At 55.6% G+C, this 21931-nt stretch overlaps 8 protein-coding genes across 8 annotated transcripts; 3 read left to right on the top strand and 5 right to left on the bottom strand.

Annotated features, from left to right (window-relative positions):
* Positions 1-3173: 3173 nt before the first annotated feature.
* Positions 3174-3702, top strand: VDAG_07379 (uncharacterized protein). The gene is made up of 2 exons (XM_009656284.1): positions 3174-3500; positions 3551-3702. The coding sequence occupies exons 1-2, from the start codon at positions 3180-3182 to the stop codon at positions 3590-3592; spliced, it is 363 nt and encodes a 120-aa protein (XP_009654579.1). The 5' UTR covers positions 3174-3179; the 3' UTR covers positions 3593-3702.
* A 926-nt stretch (positions 3703-4628) lies between these two features.
* VDAG_07378 (thioesterase superfamily protein) lies at positions 4629-5473 on the bottom strand (the record flags this gene model as incomplete). Its single annotated transcript, XM_009656283.1, has 3 exons — positions 4629-4782; positions 4830-5089; positions 5435-5473. The coding sequence occupies 3 exons, from the start codon at positions 5471-5473 to the stop codon at positions 4629-4631; spliced, it is 453 nt and encodes a 150-aa protein (XP_009654578.1).
* A 614-nt stretch (positions 5474-6087) lies between these two features.
* On the top strand, positions 6088-7615 carry VDAG_07377 (RNA polymerase II transcription factor B subunit 2; the record flags this gene model as incomplete). Its single annotated transcript, XM_009656282.1, has 3 exons — positions 6088-6220; positions 6271-6358; positions 6406-7615. 3 exons carry the CDS (start codon positions 6088-6090, stop codon positions 7613-7615), a joined length of 1431 nt encoding a protein of 476 aa, XP_009654577.1.
* A 509-nt stretch (positions 7616-8124) lies between these two features.
* VDAG_07376 (uncharacterized protein) lies at positions 8125-9579 on the bottom strand (the record flags this gene model as incomplete). The annotated part of the gene is made up of 1 exon (XM_009656281.1): positions 8125-9579. One exon carries the CDS (start codon positions 9577-9579, stop codon positions 8125-8127), a length of 1455 nt encoding a protein of 484 aa, XP_009654576.1.
* A 643-nt stretch (positions 9580-10222) lies between these two features.
* Positions 10223-11382, bottom strand: VDAG_07375 (DUF833 domain-containing protein; the record flags this gene model as incomplete). Its single annotated transcript, XM_009656280.1, has 1 exon — positions 10223-11382. One exon carries the CDS (start codon positions 11380-11382, stop codon positions 10342-10344), a length of 1041 nt encoding a protein of 346 aa, XP_009654575.1. The 3' UTR covers positions 10223-10341.
* A 1198-nt stretch (positions 11383-12580) lies between these two features.
* Positions 12581-13980, bottom strand: VDAG_07374 (uncharacterized protein; the record flags this gene model as incomplete). The annotated part of the gene is made up of 4 exons (XM_009656279.1): positions 12581-13464; positions 13527-13610; positions 13677-13783; positions 13841-13980. 4 exons carry the CDS (start codon positions 13978-13980, stop codon positions 12581-12583), a joined length of 1215 nt encoding a protein of 404 aa, XP_009654574.1.
* A 2282-nt stretch (positions 13981-16262) lies between these two features.
* On the top strand, positions 16263-19391 carry VDAG_07373 (serin endopeptidase; the record flags this gene model as incomplete). Its single annotated transcript, XM_009656278.1, has 6 exons — positions 16263-16397; positions 16454-16792; positions 17228-17284; positions 17332-18842; positions 18890-18977; positions 19032-19391. 6 exons carry the CDS (start codon positions 16263-16265, stop codon positions 19389-19391), a joined length of 2490 nt encoding a protein of 829 aa, XP_009654573.1.
* An 86-nt stretch (positions 19392-19477) lies between these two features.
* VDAG_07372 (endonuclease/exonuclease/phosphatase family protein) lies at positions 19478-20452 on the bottom strand (the record flags this gene model as incomplete). The annotated part of the gene is made up of 1 exon (XM_009656277.1): positions 19478-20452. The coding sequence occupies one exon, from the start codon at positions 20450-20452 to the stop codon at positions 19478-19480; it is 975 nt and encodes a 324-aa protein (XP_009654572.1).
* Positions 20453-21931: the final 1479 nt, after the last annotated feature.

Below are 21931 nucleotides of genomic sequence, written 5' to 3'. Positions count from 1 at the left end.
GGCGGCTAAGCATTGATGAGCCGGTGCAAAATACTTGTATGTGGCTAGCAAAATGCTCAGTCTTCGGGCCTTGGACACAGGATAAGGATGTTGACCAACATCGTGGCCTGATACGACTCCTCGGAAAGCCTGGCTCAGGCAAGTCGACTCTGATGAAACGCAGCTTCGAACTCTTGCGCACTGATCAACAAGATGCATGTGTAGTTGCACACTTTTTCAACCGTCGCGGACAAGGAGTTGAGCATTCTGTTGAAGGAATGCTCCGCTCAGTGATCTAGCAGCTTTGTTATTAGCATCCAGCATGTATTGGGGCATTGCAGGGTAAGGCACACGATGACCCTGTAATTTCGCGAACACGCATTCATCGTGGCTCTGCAGCCTCTCTCGGGAAACACGTTCTCGGGAAACGCATGATACACATCTTCTTAAATCGAAAGTTCTCCCCAAGACGGGCGATTATCTTCATTAATTCTCTAGACGAAAACAGCTCAATGACTGTTCGCGAGTTGGAAATCTTCTTCCTATCACTGATAGACTCTGCTCGAGATGTCAAGGTATAGCTGATTGTCTGCTTATCCCTTCATGATAACTTGACTTCAATGCCCCACGGCTCACATGTATTCCAAATGGAATCATGCAACCTTGAAGACATCAAGCAATACACGATTCTCAGGCTTGACAGTTCAGATGTCAGGGGACCCTACGGGTTCCCTGCGGGTTCCCTACGGAGTCGCCAGCAGGGGGGTCGGCTAGGAGGCTAAGGGCTACGAGAAACGTATATATAGGCTACGGAGGGCCCTCCAAGCTGTGGAGGGCCAGGATTCAGATATATTACGACCCCTAACCTATCTTCTATCTACTACGGACTATATATAGAAGACCTCCTCACTCTGCTCTACCTAACGCTCTGATATCAGATATCCCAAAAGAAGACCTAGCTCAGGTCCGCGATTACATTATTGAAAAAGCTGACGGAGTATTCCTTTAGGTCGTTCTAGCTGTGGATGAAGCCTTACGAGATCTTGAAGAAGGCAGGAACCCGAAATACGTTGTCAATCAGGCTATGTCTCTTCGACCCTGCCTAAGAAACGTCTTTACAGCTATCCTAGGACAAGTCGACGAAGGGGATGTTGACATTGTCTTACAGCTCTTTCAGTGGACCATCCTCGCTCAAAGCCGCCTTCGACTCCGTGAATGGCATCATATCCTGGCTTTCTTCGACCAGATCCTCCAAAGTCCTTGAAAGAATGGGATAGATCCGAGCACTGCACATAGACAGCTTCTCAGCTGGTACGGCAAATCAGAAGTCTTTCGCAGGGTCTACTAGAAATCAGATCTGACGAAGAACTTATGAACGCGCCGTATGACGATGTAACGTCCCTCGCAAGCTCCGGCTCACTTGACAGCACTTCAGGAGACGGCCGAGTGGTATAGCTTGTCCATGAAAGTGTGGCCGAATTGTTTTTGAGCCATGATGCGAACCGGTTCTTCGGAAAAGACACGATATATGACTTTTCTGGACAAGGTCACCTTGCCATCTTGCGTACCTGCCTTGCTTTTACTCGAATATCTGAACTCGACAAATTTGTTACAGCTAGGGAAAAATGGATAGGGGAGAGCCGCAGTCAAATCAGACGTCAACCAAGTATTATTAGCTTCGGATCATCAGCATCGTGCTTCCATTCACAAGAGTCCTGGATTACGGTCAGCGACGCTTCTCATGAGTCAGAAGGACACATGGGACCACTGGAAGACGAGCACAATGTTTACAAAAGGAGAGGATTTACGTTGAGTCTTTGGAGTCCCAGGTCTTAGAAGCTTATCCCGCGCTCGCATCGTATGCTTTGAACCATGCATTTTGGCATGCTCAAATGGCAGATGCATCTAGAGTGGATTTTAGCTATATAATTAGGTCGTCGATGGCGGACGGTACTTTGCAGCGACGGAGCTGCCTTGGAAACGACAATAATGGTATAGATATATGGCTGCGTTTTCTTGTCAGAGCGTTAGTTAGAGCAGAGTGAGGAGGTCTTCTATACGTAGTCCGTAGCAGATAAGAAGATAGGTCGGGGGTCGTAATATATCTGAATTCTGGCCCTCCGCAGCTTAGAGGGCCCTCCGTAGCCTATATATACGTTTCTCGTAGCCCTTAGCCTCCTAGCCGACCCCCCTGCTGGCGACTCCGCAGGGAACCCGCAGGGTCCCCTAATATTTCTTCACGACTAACCTGGAAGGGAATTAATGCTCATCGAGATTTCAAGGGGGTGCATATCTATGTATATTAATCCTCTCATCAGTGCTCATCTTCAGGTTATCTATTCTATGCTTGGCATCCCTTGGAACAGCTCTAAAACTACCTATGCAGTGTGGTCTCACGGCCCATGAACCCTAACTCTTGTCTGATTCCAACCTGACTAATTGTGTCCAAGTATCACAATGGCAACCCAACTAAGACGCCGGCTAGTTACATCGAGCCAGACAATAATAAGACTACCCTAGCATCTGATGTCATAGGCCGTTTTGCAAGTCATAACAAGGATTGAGACAGAGAAAACGAACTCTTAAACGTTTACCATACACTATTTCGATTGGAAGATCTGGACCAGGGCTTCAAGTCTGATATGTGACGATGCACTGCAAAGAATATATGTTCGCAGGCCAATTCAGTCTTATTCTTTCAGCCCCAAGACGTTTTGCGACGTCCGCAGGTCTGTCCTCAGTAGATGCGCATACATGATCTACGGACCGATCATGAATCATCGCGACCCGAGGAGAGCCGCAGAAGAACGTAGTGAGACATGCCCAGTACAAACTTCCTTGGCTGCTGCTAACATTTTGAACAGCCAGCCACCCTGTCTCGTGACGGAACAACGACCAAGAAACTATAACGCTGGATTTTGTAGGTGCAAGCCACTTACTTGACGCAATGACTACTGCGTGCAGCTTTGGCACGAAAACCGCCTACGCATATTTGTTGGCGCCGAGCCGCTTTGCTCCGGAAGTGGACTCGGCCAGCTGAAGCTCCAAGCTCCAAGCTCTTAGCGGGCTTCGCCCGACGTTAACGAGTGTCACAGCCCGACCAACGATGAGGTCAGAGCTTGGCCAACGTCAGCTCGGCGTCGGCAGTCATACACCCACGACGAGCGGGCCATCATCAATGAACACGCAGAGCAGGATAAATGGACCATTGGCGGACACACAAGCTATTGGCTTTCTTGGAGGGAAGTTTGGGTTTCATACTAATAAGGAGCAGCAAGCCCCAGCCTGTAACGACCGTGTGCAGCACTCACGTAGTCCAGAAGTCGGTCAATCGTACATGCCAGGCACCAGACGATGGCACTTACACGCATCGCCTCCATCATTGCTACAGCTTTGACTGGCCTAACCATCATTCCAGCCCTCGTGTTTACCTTCCTATCGTTCCGTCTGAGAACTTTCAAAAGGGACCCAACAAAGCCATGGGTATTCTTTCTACGAGCGGCTCTTGTCACATATTCACTGTACGGCCAACTTGTAGAAACCACGGGCTCCTATGCTGACCCTCTCGCAGGTGGACAATCCTTTACACTGCAGCATGCGGCTACGAGATTGAGCATCTAAATAACAGGGACTCCGACACAGATTGGCGACGGAACATCTATCTTACAGCGCCTATCCTTGCGCAAATATCGACATGGATGCTGCTGATCGCCCAGTCATTACTACTCTGCACTATTTGGGAACTCCTCTTCGCCATCCAGATTCCTCAGGCGGGCGGCCGCACTAGCCGTCCCCGTTTCGCAAGGCTCGCCGTGCATTGCTTTACCGCGCTCCTCCTTATTCTAGCCATCGCGCAGTTTGGGCTTGCCGTCGACGCCGACAGGTCCGTGTATAATGACGCGACTTCGACTCCGTTTGTCGTTCCGACTCAGGGACAGGGCGGGAGCAACCGCATCGCAGCCAACCGCATGCTCGTTGCGATCGCCGCGCTGCTTCTCATCGGTACCGTGGGCTTGGTGATAGTCAGCGCGTTTGCATGCACTCGTCGTGGCAGAGGGAAGTATCTCCGAAGAGTCAGTTTCCTCGTCCCCCTGATCACAAGCGGCAGCAGTCGCTAATGCCTGACGCAGTCCCCCGTAGTTGCCTTGATTGGCGGTATCCTGTTGTCGATTGTTCTCTCCTGGGACATTGCTAGAGCTGCACTCTGGGTGCTGCTAGACAAGGACATGACTTCTCGGTCGTTCCCTGTCTGGGAGCCCATTTTGACAGCGGTAATTCGATGGATTATGCTTGGCATACTCATCATGCTGTGTAATCTGGCGAAAGAGAGAGACAGCGAGTCTTGGGCAGTAAGGAAGGGTCCCAAGGGAGAGATGATCGTGGCACCAGCACTGCCAGAGTGTGCACGAGCCGAGAGCTGGGCAGGAAGCTCTGAGTCCGGCAGAGGATCTATGTGATGGTGCAAGACTGAAGACTCAACGACTTGACGATGATGTTCGGAACGAATCCAGACACAACATGCATAACGACACAACGGGCGTATTTTGAGGCGTTTAGGGTTTATAATTCCAGTAACGATTGCAGAGGTTTGCTAGCAATAATGAGTTCTATATCTATGTCTGGTATATGTCTCTGTGGCAGCCATTTGCTCACGACCTCCCCCAGACGCCGGACGACTCTCTACCAGTCGTAATCGTCTTGTTCAGGGTGCCGAGCTCGTCTTTATCCACTTGCTCCTCCTCAGGTGCCACAAACTCGGCTGGGGCAACATAATCTTCATTTTCCCATGTCTTGGACACGTACCTATACTCGTCAATGAACAGACTTGATGCCTCCGGACTCGGACTTACTTGGTGTGGCTACCCCTCGCAGCCAGCTCACCATTCTTGTTGAAGAACTTCACGGTCGTATACGCCAGAGTGCGGCCCATTTTGTCGCAGACAGCTTGCCCAGTCATGCGATCGCCAACGACACCGCCAGGGGCGATGTATGTGACGTTCAAATCCGTTGAGACACCTGTTGCGAAACGACCAGTGCTTGCCACGGCAAGCGAGCCACCCAGGTCGACAAGAGATGCAAGGGTCCCGCCGTGGATGGTTTTGAGGCGGTTCTACGCTGTGAGCACGGGCAAAGAATCGAGAAAGCCCTCGGGTGTTGCTTACCGTGTGCTGCTTTTGGATGTCGAGCTCAAAGTCGACGGTTCCATTGGTCGCATTGGTGACTCGAAACTGGGCAGCTGTTAATCGAGGACAACGATCTCACTCAGTGTGAGCAGTCACGGACGTGTTCGCCAAGCAACCTGGGACGATCAGTATTTGAATTATCAAGCAACTTTTGGAGAGGGTCATATACCTCGGCTCAAGGCCTGAGTCCTTGGTGAAAGAGTTCATAACCTGCGCTCTTGTTAGGGACAGGGTCAATTAGACAGACATGAGCTAGCATCTGTCGGACATACGGAGCGCACGAAGCGCAGAGGCGTCAGGCGTGGCGGCATGGCGTCGTAATATGTTTCGTGAAGCCCTAAGCAGGAGAAGAAACCAATTGATCTTCCCAAAAACGCAGAGACGATGTGCAATGTCAGCAAAACGCTATGCTCCTGCTCGTTGCTCCAGATGAACTTCGTGAGGGCGACGTCAGAGCCCCGACAAGAGCCGCGATAAGCTGGATAACGGTCGGCATATCTGACCTCGGTACTTCGCGTCACGTGAGCGCATGAATGGCCCCTTAGGCTGCAGAGGATGACCAATAAGAACGCTCTCCTCGATAAGGCAGGGTCTCTCGATAAGCGTCGTGAGCTCAAGCTTCGATGATGATTTCCAGACCACGATAAGTCTCGGAGGACGGACTTGCTGTCCAATTATTTCAAGCGCAGTTGTCCACGTCAAGTATGTCGGCCAAGCTATCAGAACGAAGAAACCAGGCATTGCAACATAACCTTATCATTGCTCGACTCTTTACACCACAGTCAACCTACTTTCCCCAACGATCGAGACGAGGAACGCGAATTCCACGTGCGTGAGCACACAGCGAGGTGCCGTCGAATACAACATCAATCGCTTAGCGGCAATAGACACAGTATAGACCGCCCTTCGCGCGGTTCTGGCAATCATGTCGGCTGGCTTGACGAAGTCGCTCCAGCTGGCCGACTACCTGGAGAAGCTGCCCGGCACAACGTTTAGAAAGCTGTACCTGAACCCCTCCACGGCATTATGCATCTCAAGACGCATGTTGTCACCACTAGGTAGGACACCAAGGCCTCTGACCACCGGCTATGGACTGACGTTGCCCCAGCCAAGACATTTGTGACGATGCTTCTATATCTTCCCGGACCAATACCAATAGCAGACCTCGAGGCACGCGTGAAGCCCGAGTACAAGAGGTACGCGCACCGTCGAGGATTGTTTGTTGCACCGCTGACCCAAGCAGAGCCAAAGATCATGCTCTCGCACAACTCCGCAGTCTACACATGCTACAAATGTCTGTTCCAACACAAGGCGCTCCGCAAATGATACAGCTCACAGCCAACTTTTCGAAGTCCTATCGCGAGGCCCTCGAAGGCAACGGAGCACCAGGCTCCTTCGGCGTGATCTCTCCGCACCCCCGCTCACCCGAAATCACGATTGAGTCGATCGAGAAACACGCACGCCAGAAATGGGACGCCATTTTACACTACATTGTCAACAGCGTGACGCCCGGCTTCGTCGACAGCGGCGGTCCTAAGAACTCCGTCAAGGAGCTGCTCCTCGCCGGCCAGCTCGTCAAGCGTCAAGGCGGCAGCACCACAATCACGCAGGCTGGCTTTACATTTCTGCTGCAAGAAGAAAACGCCCAAGTCTGGACTCTGCTGCTGTTGTGGCTCGACGCGACCGACCAGCAGACGGCCAAGCATACGGATATGCTCTCTTTCCTGTTCCAGCTCTCGATTCTCGAGCTCGACGAAGTCTACGACACCGAAGCCCTCAGCAAAGAGCGCCAAGACATGCTTCCGAGCCTCATGGACTTTGGCCTAGTCTACATACCCTCCCACAAACCCTTCCAGTACTTTGTCACGCCCCAAGCACGCGCCCTAACCAACGTTTCGACGGCGACGCGCACCCTGACCGATGGCATGAACGCCCTGTCTCAACCCCAGGGCGGACCAGGCGACCAGACCAACGGCATCATCGTCGAGACCAACTACCGGGTCTACGCGTACACAACGTCGCAGCTGCAGATCGCCGTCCTCTCTCTCTTCTGCCACCTCTCCGTCAAGTTCCCAGGCATGGTCTCCGGTCGTCTGACTCGCCAGTCCGTCCGCCAGGCCATCGACTTTGGCATCACAGCCGACCAGATCATCTCCTACCTCGCCGCCCACGCCCACGAGCAGATGCACAGACAGGCCGCCGCCGACGGCAAGCCCGTCCTCCCGCCCACCGTCGTCGACCAGATCCGCCTCTGGCAGCTCGAGAACGAGCGCATGAAGACGACGTCTGGCTTCCTCTTCCGCGACTTCGACGACGATGCCGAGTACAGGGATATCGCGCGGTTCGCCGACGAGATTGGCGTGCTCGCGTGGCGGAACGATCGGAAGCGCATGTTCTTCGCGAGCAAGCATGAGCAGATTCGCGATTATCTCAAGCTGCGGAAGAAGGCTTAGAACGCCGACCAGCTGGACAGGATGGATCAGATGAAGGGGGTCGTCCCGGGGGCGGACGAGGTCGAGCGGCGGCGATGGCTGACAGAATAACCTGATGCTTGAAGTTGCGTTGTCTTGTTTATTGTGTAGTAGACTAATGTCGGGAAAGACAAGGGAATACAGGGGGGGTTCACGAGCCGGAATTGGGATCCGCATGGCCTGCGGGCGGAAGGCGTTTTGGCACGGTACATGGCGACGAGATACCTTTGAACGAACTATTCATTAGTTGAGCGTCATTTCTTGTGCTGTTCCTTTGGTGCTACTGATACACTTGTCTATTCATCCGTTCCCCTAGGCCAAGGTTCCGCATCCAGTGGCTGCTCACTGAACATGAGCAGCGATGTCCTTCAAGCCAAAGCAACAATCCCGACCATTACCAACGACATCCAAATACAAGTACAGTAAGTATACAATCCCTTCGTCCACAATGCTTAGCTTTGCAAAGCACATTTTCGGTCCCTCTCATCCTGTCAGACATTGTTCGGTTTCTTGCTGACAACGGACTTCTTCAAGTCGCTGCGGAGTGCATTTCCATCCGTGTGCTCACTGACGCTCTTGCGGGCCAGGAAACGAGCGACGACGCCCTCACCACGAGGAGGAGCAGAGCCATCCATCGTCTCGCCCGGGGGGAGCAGCTTGACGCAGTTGATCTTGCGCGCGTACGACAGCTGCCAGGCTCGCAGGCTCTCGCGGGCCTCGGGCGTGGTGCAGAGCTCCTCAAGGCGGCGGAACACGGAGATGGCGATGGGTTCGTCGTCGACGTAGGTGCGACCTGTGGCGACAGAGGGAATGCTGGTCTGTTGGAAGCTGGTCAGGGTCGTCAGTCCGACGGTGGTGTTGCTCTGCGTGAGACCCGAGCGCGGGGTGATGCGGTTCGGCGTCTGGGCGAGAAGGGTACGCATCGGGGCTTCGGTCAGGTTGGCTTCTGACTTGTATCTGTCGTGGAGGGCAAGGTATCTCCCCGACCAGTACGCCGAGGGCTGGGCCGATGTGACATCGTTGGGCTGAGAAGACACGGGGGGTTCCTCGGGAAGGACGGGGAAAGGGGTTAGGGTGGATACCGCGGGCGAGGCAGTTCTGACGGAAGGCACGCTGGCCTTGGAAGAGGAACTGGCTTTGCGGTCCGAGACGAGCGATGTTCGTGAGAGAGAGGCAGTCAGGTTAGTCAGTGCCGCGAGAGTTCTCGACTTGGTGAGACGAGGCTTGGGAGGAGGAGCGTGCGGGTAGGCGATGGACTTGATCTCGATGTCCGAGGTAGCCGTCTTGGTTGTGGGCTCGAATGAAGGCTTTTTAGTCTGGAAATTGGCCTTGGTGCCAAGACTGAAAGTTGAGTTGCTCTTCTTTCCGGTGAACAAGCTCAGTCTGCCCTTGGTTTGCTTCACAGCTGGCAGTTCGGGCAATGGCTTCATGCTGCCCAGACTGGCACGTCCTGACTCACCAACCCTGAGCTGGGATTGGAACTTGGTGGCCGATGCATTAGAACCAATAGTCGTTCGTGACATGGCAAGGGTGCCACGAGTTGTCGTCTTGTTCTCGCTGGCAGTAACAGGGCTTCCAACAGGCGGCCGGCCACCCCTGTAGCTTGCAGAAAGCCGTCTTACCATAGGTGTCGAAGAGCTGGTCGGAATGCGGAGCCGAGTTTTGTCGACACCGCCTTCCATGATCCGACCATTGTTGTTGCTTCGGGCGTCGGCCATATCGAGATGCTCTTTGCTCTGTTCACCTACGGTTGGGTTATTAGGGTTAGAGCCGGCGCAGGAGTCGATCGAGGGGACGATGGAGAATCCCTCGCTCCGCTGGAGGTCTTGGCCGTTACTGCGATGAATCGGTCCCACTGGTGCCGATATAAGGCTGCGAAGAGAAGGGCGAGATCCGGCACCCTCTCGGGTGGGCAGACGAGACTTCTTGTGGTCGAAACGGCCCATCTTGAGATATGAGGAGAGCGTGGAGGACAGGAATAATGAATGCAACAATAAAAGCAGTTGGGAGAGGATCAATAAGCCCTAGGCTTGTTACCGGTTGATAGTGATAATGAAGGGGAAAGTTTGTGTTTCGTTCGGGAAGGCAGCGTTGGGAGACGGGAAGAGGTATTGTACTTGGCCTCTTGTGTCCAGGAGGAATTCACAGATTCAGATAGCCTAGAAGATAGGAAGGGAAGGTAGCCACCGACGTTTATGTTGACGTTTACATTGCGTTGACGTGATGGGCCACGGTCACGACTGCCCTCACGATCTGTGGTTGTCGGCATGGCGATGGTCAGTAGGCCGCCAGCAACTGCCTGGCTCACCTATCTATGGAGCCCTGTAGTGCTGGGAGAACATCATTGTTGGGCTCTTTGTGAAGATCTGTGCCTTTGGCAAGTGTTACTCATCGCTGTTAGTCTTGATTTCACTATCCCTGACAATGAAGACCACACGTTGAAGTTTGTGCTGCCAGGGGCCTTGTTCAGCTAAGTATCACCTTCATTAGACAAGCTCATGTAGCTCACATGCAGTTCACGACCTCATTGGAACGAATACCCTTTGATCATGGCGTTCTCGTCATGTTTCTGGCGTATCCAGCCCTCATACTCCTCAAATGCTCCTCTGTTTTGTCTAGTTCTACTTTCTTGTCCGTTATGCGGATGATGCGGCCGATCTAGAATGTGTGCTGAGCATAAAGATGATGAAACGATGCCATATGCACACTCAGTCATCCCACCCGTCAATCTTGTACTTGAAGACAACGTCACCCTCTCCTTTCGGGATCGGGTTTCCATTCGAATCCCAGAGGGCACGCTCCTTGAAGACCACATTTCCATCCCAGTCAACCAGAATGACCGACTGTCTCTGCGTCCCGTACATGCCCGTGTCGAATCCGATGCCGTTCTCGCCAGACGTTGCATCAGGTCGCTGCAGCTGTTCAGCCGCCATTTTGTCGTCGGTATCCCACTCGCCCTTGCCCCTCTTCGTGGCCTCGACCATGGCCTGCCGGTGATGCTCATCGCCAATCGACGGGATGAAGATGCTGTGTTTCAGTTGCGGGATGTATTCGGCGAACCCCTGCCCCGGCCTGGGCGCCGGCAGCGTATCGGTGCCCAGCACGCCAAACAGCTTCTCCGTCAGCGCCTCCTCGTCAAGGTCCTCCGCCACCGCCTGCTCCACGGCCTCCCTGACGAGCCTCTTGCCGTCCTCGACCTTGGGCCACGCGTCGGGGTCGAGGTACGACGTGTTGCTGAGGCCGTAGACCTCGCCCCTCGCCTCGCCGATCCAAGGCACGTCATGCACGTGGCCGCACCGGTTCGAGACGATGGCGATGCCCTCGAGCGCGCGCTCCTCGCCCCGCTTCCGCCGCAGCTTGCCGGCCACCATGCTGAAGCCGCCGACGCCGCGCACGCCGCCGTCGGCGACGAGCTTCTGCACCGTCTCGGCCGTCGGCTCGCGCGGGTCGGCGCCCAGCCAGGCCGTCACCATGCCGCCGCGGGACCGCTGCGCGTGGATCGGGTGCGCGGCGTCTGGGGGCCCGTCTTCGCGGTAGTTGGTCAGCACGGCGAGCGCGCCGGTCGAGGTGAGGCCGAGCCAGGTGCCCTTCTCGGCGCGCTGGAGGTCGCGCGGCGAGAGCACGGTGGGCCCCGCGGGGTGGGACCACCAGTGTGGGCGGGAGGTGGGACGGAGGATGAACTCGTCGCGGTTGTCGATGACGATGAGGGCGTAGGAGGGGTGAGCTGTCGTGAGAAGTACGATGCACATGGTGGACGTCCTGTGATGCGTATGGGGCGTGGGGATGGGTGTGATGTGCCGTGTGTTTGCTGGGTTTGATCAAGATGTTTTGAGTAGGTAGGCCGAAGCGGGGTAAGATGTCCGGTTTAGATGTGATGGTGACGATGGGGTGTTGCAATGCCTTTTGGTGATGTTCCCTTTGGTTGACGTTCTAGGACCAAGGGTGCTTTATAGGCGGGTGTCATGGGTTTTGCGTGACGAGAGACCAGTCAGTCCACTTGGTGTAACAGAGTGTAGATTGACTTCTCTTGTCTGACGTTCAGGAACGAGATGATCTGATGTTTCGACCCGGGGCTCAGGCCGTCATTGGATCGGGCTTGGGTTCGTCGGGCGGTGCTTGGCAGTGCTTGGGCTGGAGTTCCCCGACTCGGGCATCGCACCTCGGCTGGGGGAGGGGACGAGTGAGACAGAGTTCAAGTGCTGGCAGGCGGTAGCAGGTGATGAGGGTCAGCAGTGGCTCATGCGGTGGCGCCACTGCTTCCTTTGCCTCTTAATGCTGGATGCTGAAGCTGGTTTGCCTTGTGAGGTAGCCCATGGGAAGTCTAGAGAGGAGGATGCTAATTTGGGAAAGCCATTAGGGCAATCTTGATTTTTTTCTTCTTGCTTATTTATTTGCAAGTTTGTAGGAGAAAGGGATGGCCAGGATCGAAATGCATGCTCGATTGAGGTACAGAAAGGCATTCATGTTTAAAACAGTGTTTCGCCCACTCTGCCTGATATTATGATACAGAAACTCTCAAAACGAAAAGTCCAATACTTAGACTTAGACGTCATTTCGTCGATAGATCGAAAACACATGGTGTATCAGGAGACTTGCTCCATGAGCAAGATTCACTTCCAGAACGTTCACCCGCGGTAAAGGGAGCACTGAGAAGTAGCTTAAACTGGAAACATGGCCACGAGGCAATGCTGATGGCGAGATGTTGCGCGTTCTTGCGCAATTGAATTATATAGCAGAATCTAAAGGAACTACTTGTGATGAAAAGAACAAATTAAAATTACAGCATACCCTGACCATCACTCGTTTGTCTTCGTCGTAGCGACGCTGTGAAGAGTGGCAAGCCCCTCTTGCCCACTCCCCATTCATTCATGCTTGTCTCCAAGCGCAAAGTATCTCTGGCTCCGTGCTTCAGGCTTGTTGCAGAAGCCCTGTTTGGGAAAATCCCGATCAGATCGAGAAGCCGAGCTTCTTGATGAAGTCGCGAACGTGGCCGGTCCAGTCCTCCTCGTACAGAGCCTCAGCCTTGGGGAACTTGGGTTCTTTCAGCTCAAAGAGTCTCGCGACGTCAAATGTTCCGCGGTCGAGCAGCGGCGCATCCTTGACAACCTTCTCCTCCGTCAATACGTCAAACTCAAACGAAGCCAAGAGGGGCTCGCTCTCATCGATGGCGAGGTCAAAGGTGCCACGCTTGCCCGGCTTGCCTCCATTGTCAAACGGGCCGCCGACGGACGTCAGCCTAAACGTCACCGTCGACTCCCAGACGTACACCTTTTGGTAGAGATAGGCGGCGGCGCCCTTGGGCACGAAGAACGTCTCGTTGCGCTTCGTCGTGACCGTCTCGCGCTTCTGGGAAAAGAACTCGTGCGAGAGACTGGCGTCGACGCTGAACTGGGCGGCAAGGCCGTTGTAGCCAAAGCTCACGGCCAGTTCCGCCTTGGTGTTGGAGCCGGACGATGTCTCAAAGCCCTTGGTGATTTCGACGCTGTCGGTAAAGTCGGCGGCGCCCTTTTGGTTGTCGTAGCTGCGCAGGAATTTCCAGTTGTATCCCTTGAGGCGCAGCTCGTTGACCTGATGGATCGTCTCCTTGCTGCCGTCACCGTGGGTCTTGACGTTGCGATTGGATGCCGTCTTGATCAGGTTGGCCGTCTTGCTTGCAGGGACGTAGCGGAGAAAGTCGCTTCCGAATTTGTCGGCTTGGCGACGGAGGCGTGTTGGGATGCCGTCCGTGTCTTCCGACCCATCGACTGGCTCGTCGAGGTCGATGGGAGGGCCTTCTATATCTTCCTCTAGTCCCGCCTGTCCAAGGGCTTCACACGAATCATCGATCCATTCTGTGTCATGTCAGTCTCTCAAGGCTGCATAGAGGTTGCAACCCCAACAATTTTCGACGTACCGGGCTTCGACTCGGTGCAGATGAGGGCACCGCCTTGCACTGTCTCGCCGCTGAGATCCCGTCCCTGCCGGTCAGGGCTTTCACCTGTGAAAGGTCAGTCTCTGCATCTTCTCATCCTCCCATGTCACGAGTGCTCGGAGTTCGTCTTACACCACTGCCGGAGAGACTGCGTGCCATCGGTAGGCGCGCCGCCGTCGCCGCCGAACTTGCAGACGTCAGAGCTGCCGAGGTCGCAGTTGGTCGTGTTCCATGGTGTGCTGCAAACATGGTCAGATATGCTCAAGACTTTTCTGTTCGTGTCAACGAGGACTTACCCGAGTTCGGCACACACAGTCTCGATGCCAAGGTAGTGGAAACCTGGGCCGCCTTCACAGTAGCAGTATGAAGTGGCATTGATGCCCTGTGCCGCGCACAGAGCTGCCAGGAAAGAGAAGAAGGTTCGGCGGGTGGCCATTGTAACGAACGTGAAGCTTTGTAGTGTTGAAGAAGCTGTGGTGCTGAGAAGCCTGAGCGTGTGGAAGTCGTGTGTCTGTCGAACAATTCCTGTGCTGTCCAGCCTGTCTGGACTTTATAGATCACAGAGGCTGTGATCTTGAAAGGCATAAACGTCCTGCTGCAATCTTTCTCCAGTGCACGCCTTGCATCAGACCGGGCATGCCGTCAACCATGCGTAATGAGGATGATCGCGGTGTCTAAGTTGCGCATGCCACGACGGCGATCTTTGGTCGATTCGAGTGACAACATAACGCATACAGTCTCAATATGTCCAGCCATGCTAGGCACAGACCAACAAAGGATGTCTGAACTGAGTCGAGGATCTGCCCACAATACGGGACGGGACGAGGGCGGGGCGGGCGGCAAAGCAAGACAGAGGCTTGCAGCAAGAAAGTTGACAACCACCCATGTGTCACGGACGACATGTCATGCCAAAGCCACGGTTTCTGGCAGGGCCGTGCCCCAGACCCCAGATGAGAATGTCGTTCAATTGATAGGGTTTTCCGAGACAGCTGAGTGTGACGACTTTTGCTGTGAGGTTTCCTGTTTCAGCAACTCTTGCATCTGGTGCCTTGCAGCGTGAGACTTGTGTCTATATTTTTGCTTGCTCGTCAGCGACTGTTATCACCCAAGTCTGACCTTGTCGGTGTAATTTGGCCTCAGCTCCGGTCTCTCAACTTTTTTCAACCCAGGGCAATCGAGAGAGTTGGGAGGAAGGTGTTTGTTCAGGTGCAGGACCTGACGGCCTGAGTCCTGTATGACGAGGCGCCTCGGGTACCTACCTATCCAAGGTAGGTACCTCCAGGTGTACCTGCCTCGGGGGGGACAGAAGTGTGGCGGAATGTGTGTGGCGCCGTGGGCATAGGTTGGCAGGTGCAATAAATGGGCAAAAATAGTGGCTGCAACCCCATGGATCGGGGATATTCTTGGTCAGGCGCGACCCTACCACAAACGAACTTGCCTTTCTTGTCTCTTCGGGCTGCTGAGAAGCCTTCTCTTTCCTCTTCGCCGAAACACTTCATCATGTCGTCTGCATCGTGGTGCCGGTTATCCATCGCCCCATCGCTCGCCTCGCGCCTCATGCATCAAGCTTCACGCCTCGCGCATCGTCCTGCGCTTCTCAGCTGCCATCGGAGATGATGATCACCAGAAACGGTCCAGGCACCGTCGGGCGGCGCCGAAACACCTAACCCTGGCTTCTCACGAGAAGAGTCGACGGCTCCGAGATGGAGTCATCCAGGTGCCCACAGCCTAGAACGAGAACGAGAATAGAGCCAAGTGCCCAGGAACATCTCCTCCCTACGCCTCTCCCGCATAGGTTTGGAACGCTACGAACGAGACGACCAATGAGCACGCCGTCGCAAGACGCAGCCTGTCTGTCGTGATATCGCCCCAGAGGGAAAACGGCAGGACGATGCACAGTATGCAGCTTCTGGCCTCGCGCTCAGAGCCTTCCCACCCCGCGCGCTCCCCGGTTCGATGCAACGCTGCAGGCCGCCACTATCCACTTGCCATTCCAGAAGCCTGATCAGGCCTGGCGTCGCCCCCTCCTCCAGATCCCTACCCTGGCTTGCCTGGCCGATAAGGCCCCTCGATGGACCGCCCATCTTCCCTCCATTGCCTCCCAACTGAAAAGATGAGATGGACGCCACCCGGGCCCTCTTTGCACTATGCCCTCGGGCCCTAGTGCGCCCTGGGACCTCCGGCATCCGCTGCGGCGCTTTCGCTCAACTCGGCAGGTCGACAATCTTTACAGTGGCATCCGGCACGCACCCGATCTGGCTTATTGGCTCTACCGACCCGGGACCCCTTTGGCTTGTGCCAACAAGGAAGCTCAACGACCATCGCCAGGCTTGGCAGGTCTCTCGTGCCCGCCAACCTCTGCACCCCTCTGCGTTGACGCTATGCCTGTCCAGCAGCACGCGACATGGCCCCTCTCCTGACGGCGCCTTGTATTCCTTGCGCCTCGAGCCAACACGAGCTCGACCTGCGGTGTCGGTAGCACAGGCGAGAACGAGTCATCATATCACGTCTTGGATTTTGCCAAAGATGCGCGAAGATGGGGTGGGAGCAGGGGTCGTCGATGGATATTCTTCCGACGCCCGCCGCCGAGGCTGCTGCCCGAGTACGCGCTGCTATTTAATCCAGCACGCGCGCCCGTGATCTGCAATGATCCTGTGATCGTCAGGCTCTCAGCTGCGATACTATTCGAGACTTCTCAGTCCGGTCCAGTCCATCGCCATGCGTGTGAACAGTCTGCTTCTGGCTCTGCCCCTGGCACGGGGCGCCCTTGCCCTCGAGCGCCGCCTCGATCTTGACACGGCCGAGGACAACCGGGAGTACGTCGCCAAGAGCTACATCATTGAGTACAGCCGTGTAAGGAACCGTCATGTCAGTGACCGTGGTCGTGAGCCCCCGCTGATCCGTACCAGAGCTCTCTGCGCAGGCGCCAGGCCAGCCTCGAGTCCACCGACGACATCACTGTCGTCAAGACATTCGAGTCGGACATCTTCTCCGGCGTCAGCGTCGAGACCGAGTCCTACAACCTGGACACCCTCCTGAGGCTGCCTGAGGTCAAGAACGTCTGGCTCAACGAGAAGGTCGACCTGCCGTCCTTTGAGGTCCACCAGGGCTTCAGCGACGACGCCAAGGCCATTGAGTACACGCCGCACATCGCTACCGGTGTCGACAAGCTCCACGAGCAGGGCATCCTCGGCAAGGGCGTCAAGATCGGCGTCGTTGACACTGGTATTGCCTACAACCACAATGCTGTGCGTGAAGAGACCTCGAGCGGAGAAGACAGTTGCTGACGATGTGCAGCTTGGTAAGGGCTTCGGACCTGGCTTCAAGGTTGCCGGTGGCTACGATCTGGTTGGCGACGGAAGTGAGTTGGCCATCCACACGTCGTCTCTGGATGCTGTATTAATTATCACTACCAGTCTGGCCCACCACCCCCAAGGAGCCCGACCAAGACCCGAACGATTTCAGCGGTCACGGCACCCACGTTGCTGGCATCATTGCCGGCTCCACCGAATAGTACGATGACTCACAATTCTCTTCCACTGGAAGAAGGAAAACGCTGACCAAATGTAGCTGGAAGGGTGTTGCGCCCGAGGCTACCCTTTACGCCTACAAGGTCTTCTCCCAGTCCGTACGTGAAGCTGGACCCTGTGACGCGAAGATGGATTGACGCTGATTCATCTTAGCCCTCCACCGACTCGGCCACTCTGATCGAGTCTTTCCTCCGTGCGTATGAGGATGGTGTAAGTGGCCATTGCCCACAGTGATGTCGCTCCGCTGACATTGCTAGGTCGATATTATCACTGCCAGTATTGGAGGCACCAACGGCTGGGCTGAGAATGCCTGGGCTGTCGTCGCCTCTCGTTTGGTGGAGGATGGCGTTGTCGTCACCATCTCCGCCGGCAACAGCGGTGCTGCTGGTGCTTTCTTCGGCACTTCAGGCGGTTCTGGTCGCAACGTTGTCGCTGTTGCGTCCATTCGCAACGAGGTCTTCCCGGCCACGCCCTTCGAGGTCACCTTCAGCCTCGACGGCAAGGTCAACTCAACCAGGGCCGGATACATTCCCGCCTCATCGAACGTGCCTCCCTCTGTCGTTGACTGGCCCATTGTCCCCGTCACGCTCAACACTGCTGTTGCCGACGACGCCTGCTCTCCTCTTACCGGCCGCGACTTCTCCAACGTTGTCGCTCTTGTGAGGCGCGGAACCTGTGCTTATACCGTCAAGCAGCAGAACCTTGCTGCCGCTGGCGCCAAGTACGTCCTGATTTACAACAATGAGGGCACCCTGCAGAAGCCTCCTTTCGACGCAGCCTCCCCCGCCCTGACTGCTGCTATCAGCGCCGATGCTGGCGTCGCTATCGTCAACACCATCAAGGCTGGTGGCAATGTTACGGCCGACTTCTCCATCAACCCCGAGCAGGTGGTTGCCATCGACTATGATGCTGGTGGCCGCCCCAGCATCTTCACCTCGTGGAGCGCCACATACGACCTCCAGTTCAAGCCCGATGTTGCTGGTCCTGGCGGCGATATCTTCAGTGCGTGGTTCGATGGTGGCTACAACACCATCAGTGGTACCTCGATGGCCTGCCCTTACGTCGCTGGTGTTGCTGCTCTCTGGATCGGTGCTCATGGCGGTCGATCCAAGCACGGCAACGGCTTCGCCAAGGAACTCAGCGAGCGCATCATCTCCAGCGGTGTCTCTGTGCCCTGGTCTGACGGCTCCGCTCTTGACTACAACTTCCCCGCCCCCCCTGCTCAGGTCGGTAGCGGTCTCATCAACGCCTGGAAGGTCGTCAACTACGACACCCTCCTGCGGTTTGACAAGATTGAGCTCAACGACACGCGCTACTTCAACCGCTACCACGACATCACCGTCAAGAACGAGGGCAAGCAGACTATCGAGTACGCTCTCTCGTACGAACATGGCGCTGGTGTCGACTCTCTCGGCTACCTCCCCACCGTCACTGGAGGCCTCACCCGCCGTCTCAAGAGCTTCGCTGAGCTGCGTCCCAAGAAGCTCGAGGTTGGCATCAGCCTGCCCCGCGACTTCACCCTGAAGCCCGGCGAGAGCAAGACCGTCAGCGTCAACTTCCGCAACCCTGACACCCTTGGCTGGAACGCCTCGGCTCTGCCTCTCTACGGTGGCAAGGTTTTCGTTGTTGGCAGCAACGGCGAGCGCCTGTCCGTTCCCTTCCTTGGCCTCGGTGCCGATCTTAAGCGCCAATCCGATCCCATCTACCAGTCCGGCTTTCCCCTGTCGTACTCGGGCGTCAGCAACACCCCCATTGCTCAGAAGGCTTCGTATGTACTATATGGCTCATCCATTTGACTTGTGCTAACAGTTTCAGCTACTCCTTTGACCTGAGTGTTGGTGCCCAGGATTTCCCCAAAATCTTCAGCAAGCTCATTTGGGGCTCGCGCCAGGTTCGCTTCGATGTATGTTTTACTCGTGTTGTTCTTGCTGGGGGTTTTACTGACTGGCCTGTACAGATCTACGAAGCTGGCTGGAGGGAGCGCAACTGGAAGTACCCTCCTGTTGAAGGCCAGAACGGCTACATCGGCCCCGCCGCGGCTTGGGCTGGTGCTGCCTCGGTTGAAGTCTTCAACCCTGTCTTCCACAACCCCAACCAGACCTTCACCTTCCCCGTCACGGACATCTACCGTAACGCGGAGAACACGGCACAGTTCTTCCGCTACTACTGGTTCGGCAGGCTGGGTAACGGAAGCCAGATCGACGAGGGCAAGTATCACATCCGCTTCGCTACGCTGAAGCCGTTCGGAAACCCCGAGGCTTCGGACAACTGGGACGTGTTCCAGGCGCCTGAGATCACCATCACGGGCAAGTATTAGAGGGATGTGATGTGAAGGATACAATGTCATGATATTTGTAGATGAGACATGATAGACTCTTGATACTCATTACTCGGTCCATTTGACTAGCTGCGTTCAACACATGTTTTGTTGACTGCAAAGCTGACATCGACAATGACGGGACGATGATCCGATATCCAAAGATCGTCATCAAACTTGTTCTCCACGACGCCGTAGTTGAGCAGCTCCATATCCCGGGCTTCAGGCCTCCAGACAAAAACATGATCAATGCGCGACCACCCACGCCGGTTATCCGAAAACCCTGTATAGGTGTTGAGATGTCCATGGATTCGTCTCGGATCCACAACATCCTTCGCATCGTGATAGTTCCCCTCAGCAACCATTTCCAGATACGCAGGGTTCTCCGGCGTAATGTTCAAGTCGCCCCCCAGGAAAACAGGCGTCTCCTCGCCCTCCGCACCGTCCACCACCACAGCCGCAGCCTCCTCCGCGAAGCGCACGAGCAGCTTCGCCGACTCGACGCGCGCCCTCTGGCCAATGTGGTCAAAGTGCGTACACATGTACGTCAGCGGCGCGCCGCTCCGACGCTCCCGCAGCGTCGCCGTCGTCACGACGCGCGGCAGCGCCGCGTCCCACCCCTTGCTGCCCGGCTCGTCTGGCGTCGGTGAGAGCCAGCGTGTCGAGCTGTTGAGCAGCTCGTAGGCGTCGGGCCGGAAGAGGATGGGCGAGAACTCGCCGCCCTCGGCGCCGTCGTCGCGGCCGACGCCGACGGAGGTCCAGGTTGGGGTGCCGAGGGCGGCTTTGATGTCGGCGAGCTGCGTCGCGAGGACTTCCTGCAGGCAGACGAGGGATGTCGGGCGGCCGGCGGTTTCGTGGAAGAGCTGCGATGCCAGGGAGGGGAGGCGGTCGGACCAGGCGGGTTCCGGGGGGAGGACGACGGGGACGGCCCAGCGGATGTTGTAGGATATGAGGCGGGGTGTGAACTCTATGATTTTCGAGGCTGCGAGGGCCGAGAGGCCGGATGCCAGGAGGACTTTTGCTTTCATCGCTGCTGTGTTGCCGCCGCTGCTCTTGAGCATGTCTCGATGGTGAGAATGAGATTGCATGGCGGTCGCGGTACTTATGTTTTGCCGCTCTGTTGAGGGTCTGAGGGGTCATTTCGATGACCTGGGCCTTGGCGTGCGTTGAGGTGTCCCTGACGATCGTGTCGGTTCAAGCACGTGGCTCGCTCCCAGCTCATCCGAACGACTTGTAGCGAAGATCATCGTGGTTTTCGCCCGTCTCGGCGAGCCGAGATGCAGCCGACCGACCGTGTCACAGTATCACCGCGGGAAATAGGAACAAGCAACATGTGTCGTGACGATCACAGCATGTTCCACGGTAGGCTTTCGCCCGATATACGACACCAACAAGAGCGAGTTTGCATGTGAGGTCACCCAGAAGAGGCGACCGGCGCGGGGCCTCGGAATCGGACATTCACGTGGGGGCGGCGTTGGCGCTCATTCGTTCGGCCGGGTGCGGGGTCGGCGCTGCTGTGATCGGCCGGGCAGAGTTGGTCTCCGGGATGAATGAGTGCTGAGACCTCTGGCCCTTGGGGTGTGGTCAGATGTTGTGACGTCCTCGGCATGTGTGGGTTAGGGCGTTGGGGGCGGATTTGAGGTATGATCGTCTTATGCAGGTGACGATTTTCCCCTCATCGACTGTTCACAAGCCTGCCCAGGCTGGTGACTGAGATTTATTCCTCCTCTCGTTACTAGGTTTGTGTCCAAGTCCTTACGCCCTGCTTTTGATAACACCGACTACATACTGGAGATGACCATTTGCCGGGGCTCGCCAGACGCCAATTCAAGGCTCAGTACTGTAGCGCCACAGGGTAATTGACTGGGAGCACGGCCGGAGTTCAGTGCCCACACATGCTGAGTTTGCGATTCGTGAGGCGTCAAAGGTGTGGGGATTGTCGCCATCCGCTGCAACGTCGGGAAACTAGTAGGGATCCTGTATCTACCTTCTTAATATGATGGCCATCACCCATTTTTAGGCAGTAAAACTGAAGAGGTTTGTCCGCCGTAGTGTTGTGCCGTGAAGGTATGTTTGGGACGCGAGTCTAGCAACCTGCAATACGAAGCATAGGTCAGACACTATTTTCCGTCAGCGCTTTTCGAAATCTATGTGCAGCGGGTAGAAATTCGAAGCCACCTCACCAGGCATCGAACCTTCATTGCGTTCCGGGAAGGGCGTGCTTTGCAGCCACGGGCCACGTCTAATATCCTCACTCATATGCAAAAGAAAAGTCATGCTGGAGTAAATATATGCTGTAGCACAGAATAAAGTCCAAGGCAATATGCATCTTGGATACAACCAGTGACATCCTCATTGAGATATTGCGCCACTTGGGGGTGGCCGCTTCGGATCACGGCGACAGCTGGTGAAGTCGTGGAATTGAGTTCAGCCGTTTATGCAGTGACCTTGGAGTTGTGACATTCAGGCTTGGTAAGGTTACGAGCAGGCTTCAGAAAAGGAAAACCACTTTCCACTACGCTCCGTGTCACGAACTCATT

This window comes from Verticillium dahliae, genomic scaffold (genome assembly GCF_000150675.1).
Source record: "Verticillium dahliae VdLs.17 supercont1.16 genomic scaffold, whole genome shotgun sequence".
Classification (NCBI taxonomy): domain Eukaryota; kingdom Fungi; phylum Ascomycota; class Sordariomycetes; order Glomerellales; family Plectosphaerellaceae; genus Verticillium; species Verticillium dahliae.
Note: the sequence above shows the minus strand (reverse complement) of the source record. Positions and strands in the feature narration are given on the sequence as shown.